General features: G+C 50.9%; 1 protein-coding gene across 2 annotated transcripts in view; it reads right to left on the bottom strand.

Moving 5' to 3' along the window:
* Positions 1-70: 70 nt before the first annotated feature.
* CLRN1 (clarin 1) overlaps positions 71-1,838 on the bottom strand; it is a 4,541-nt gene continuing 2,773 nt past the window's right edge. Inside the window, exon 3 of one of the 2 annotated variants that reach the window (XM_027685720.1) lies at positions 71-1,233. In XM_027685720.1, coding sequence (XP_027541521.1) covers positions 947-1,233 — 287 coding nt within the window. In that variant the 3' untranslated portion in view covers positions 71-946. The remainder of the gene's footprint in view (positions 1,234-1,838) is intronic. The other variant, XM_027685721.1, reaches the window with a different exon arrangement.

Raw genomic sequence — 1,838 nt, 5'->3', positions numbered from 1 at the left:
TCCGGGCAGGGCTGCTCTCCGGGCAGGGCTGCTCTCCGGGCAGGGCTCTCGGGAGCTCTGGGAGGGGGCAGTGGGAGCTGAAGGTGCCTGGGCTCACTCCCTAAATGCCTTTTGCCTGATGAACTGCAGAGGGGTTGTTTGGCAGTGCCAAGCCCGGCTACCTCCCTGAGACAAGCAGGGTCAGGCAGCACATTCCCCGAGTGCTGCTCTGCTGGGACAGCTCTGTCACCGAGCTGCAGCGACCACAGGGTCACAGGAGCTCCTGGGACTTTGGGCTCAGAGCACGGTTTGGTTTGTTAAAACTAAAACCCCAAGAGAGAGCTCTGTGGAGAGAAGCAGTGTTGTTGCCGTGCGTTTGGTGCCAGGTCAGAGTGCTGGTGGTGGGTGCAGGTGTTTGGGTTTTACCCCCCAAGCTGTAGCTCCTGTTCCCCCTGAGCTCTGTGTGTGTGAGCTGGAGCCTGAGGGTGTCAGGGCAGAGCCCGGGCCTTGCCCTGTCCCTCGCTGGGTGTCTGTGGGTTTGCTGGGTGTCCTCATTCCCTGGCGTGGTCACAGCTGTGTCCTTGCTTTCCCCAGGGCTGAAGGGCAAAGCTGCTGCTGGTGACTGTGGGTCTCTACTGCAAACCATCCGTTGGGCTTTCCAGACCCTGTGCAATGCTACTGAGATTTCTAGTTTTCTTCATACCAGCTACTTTTCAAATAGTTTACTGGAAAAAAGGCAAATGTCTTAATAAGGCCTTAGCCCAAGAAAGAGGGCATTTCCATCCAGACATTACCACTCAGCATGTCTTCTTTTGTTCACTGCATACACCATAGTGATGCTTATTTGAAATCTTCTCTTTTGTTTTACCTTCTTCAGAGCTAATTGTTTACAAGTTGGTACACCTGGTGGTTGTTGATGTAGTAGTGACAAATCTCTTTCCTTGAGATGTTGTTAAATCCTGTAATTCTAATACATCAGGTCAACTGCTCCTGTGATCCTCCCTGAATCTTTTGATTTTGAAAAGGGAAATTCAAACCCAGCAAATCGGATTAGCAGGGCGTTGAGGAAGTGCACCAGGGAGCAAACCAGGATGGTCCAGAAGGAATTTGCAAACTGTTCACTGTGAGTCTTGAAGGTAAAGGTTCCCTCCTTGAAATTCGCGATCTTCTCTGAAAGGTGATGGATCTTCACCTCTGAGGAGAAGAGAATCATGATGAGGCAACCGCAGGAACCTGAAAGGGAGGGGGAACATGCTCATCACCTTGGCAACCCCTCAGTCATGGTGTGTGTGTGTGTGCCACAGCAAATACCACATGCAGGGTGTTCTTATGGCCACTGTAACTTACCTTTAACAGGGATTATTTTTGGAATCCAAGCCAATGGCTATTGAAATTGGTAAGCTTTTCTAATTGAATTTGGCTCAGGACCAGCAATATTGAGCATGGCTGCTTTAGTGCCCTGAGCCAGCAAAACATCTGTGCTCGTGTTCAGCTTTAAGCTGCTCATTGTCCCGTTGAGCATAACGGAGCTGTCTGCAGGTCTGAAGATAAAGACATACCCAAGTCCTTTATTAAGTTATGATGGCAACGTATAATACCTTGTAAAGTCAGGGTAAACCTACTTGTCAGCCAAGCCAGCAGCCTGGAGAGTGGGTGTTACCCTCCCTGTGTGGCAGTGGCTCTCAGAGACCACCCTCATAGTCTGCCAGCCCATCCCTCTCTGCTGCTCAGCCCTTCAGTCCTTGGCAAGGCCGTGCTGCCCTAAGGGGTGACCTCACTTACACTGTCTGGAACCCTCCTGTTGTGGGAGCAGTTGCATCACTGACATCTTTTGGTTGTTTTTCACCTGGTTCCTGGCT

The sequence above is a fragment of the Neopelma chrysocephalum genome, unplaced genomic scaffold (assembly GCF_003984885.1).
Source record: "Neopelma chrysocephalum unplaced genomic scaffold, ASM398488v2 Primary Assembly neopelma1_69, whole genome shotgun sequence".
NCBI lineage: Eukaryota > Metazoa > Chordata > Aves > Passeriformes > Pipridae > Neopelma > Neopelma chrysocephalum.
This window is presented reverse-complemented; position numbering and strand designations above follow the sequence as displayed.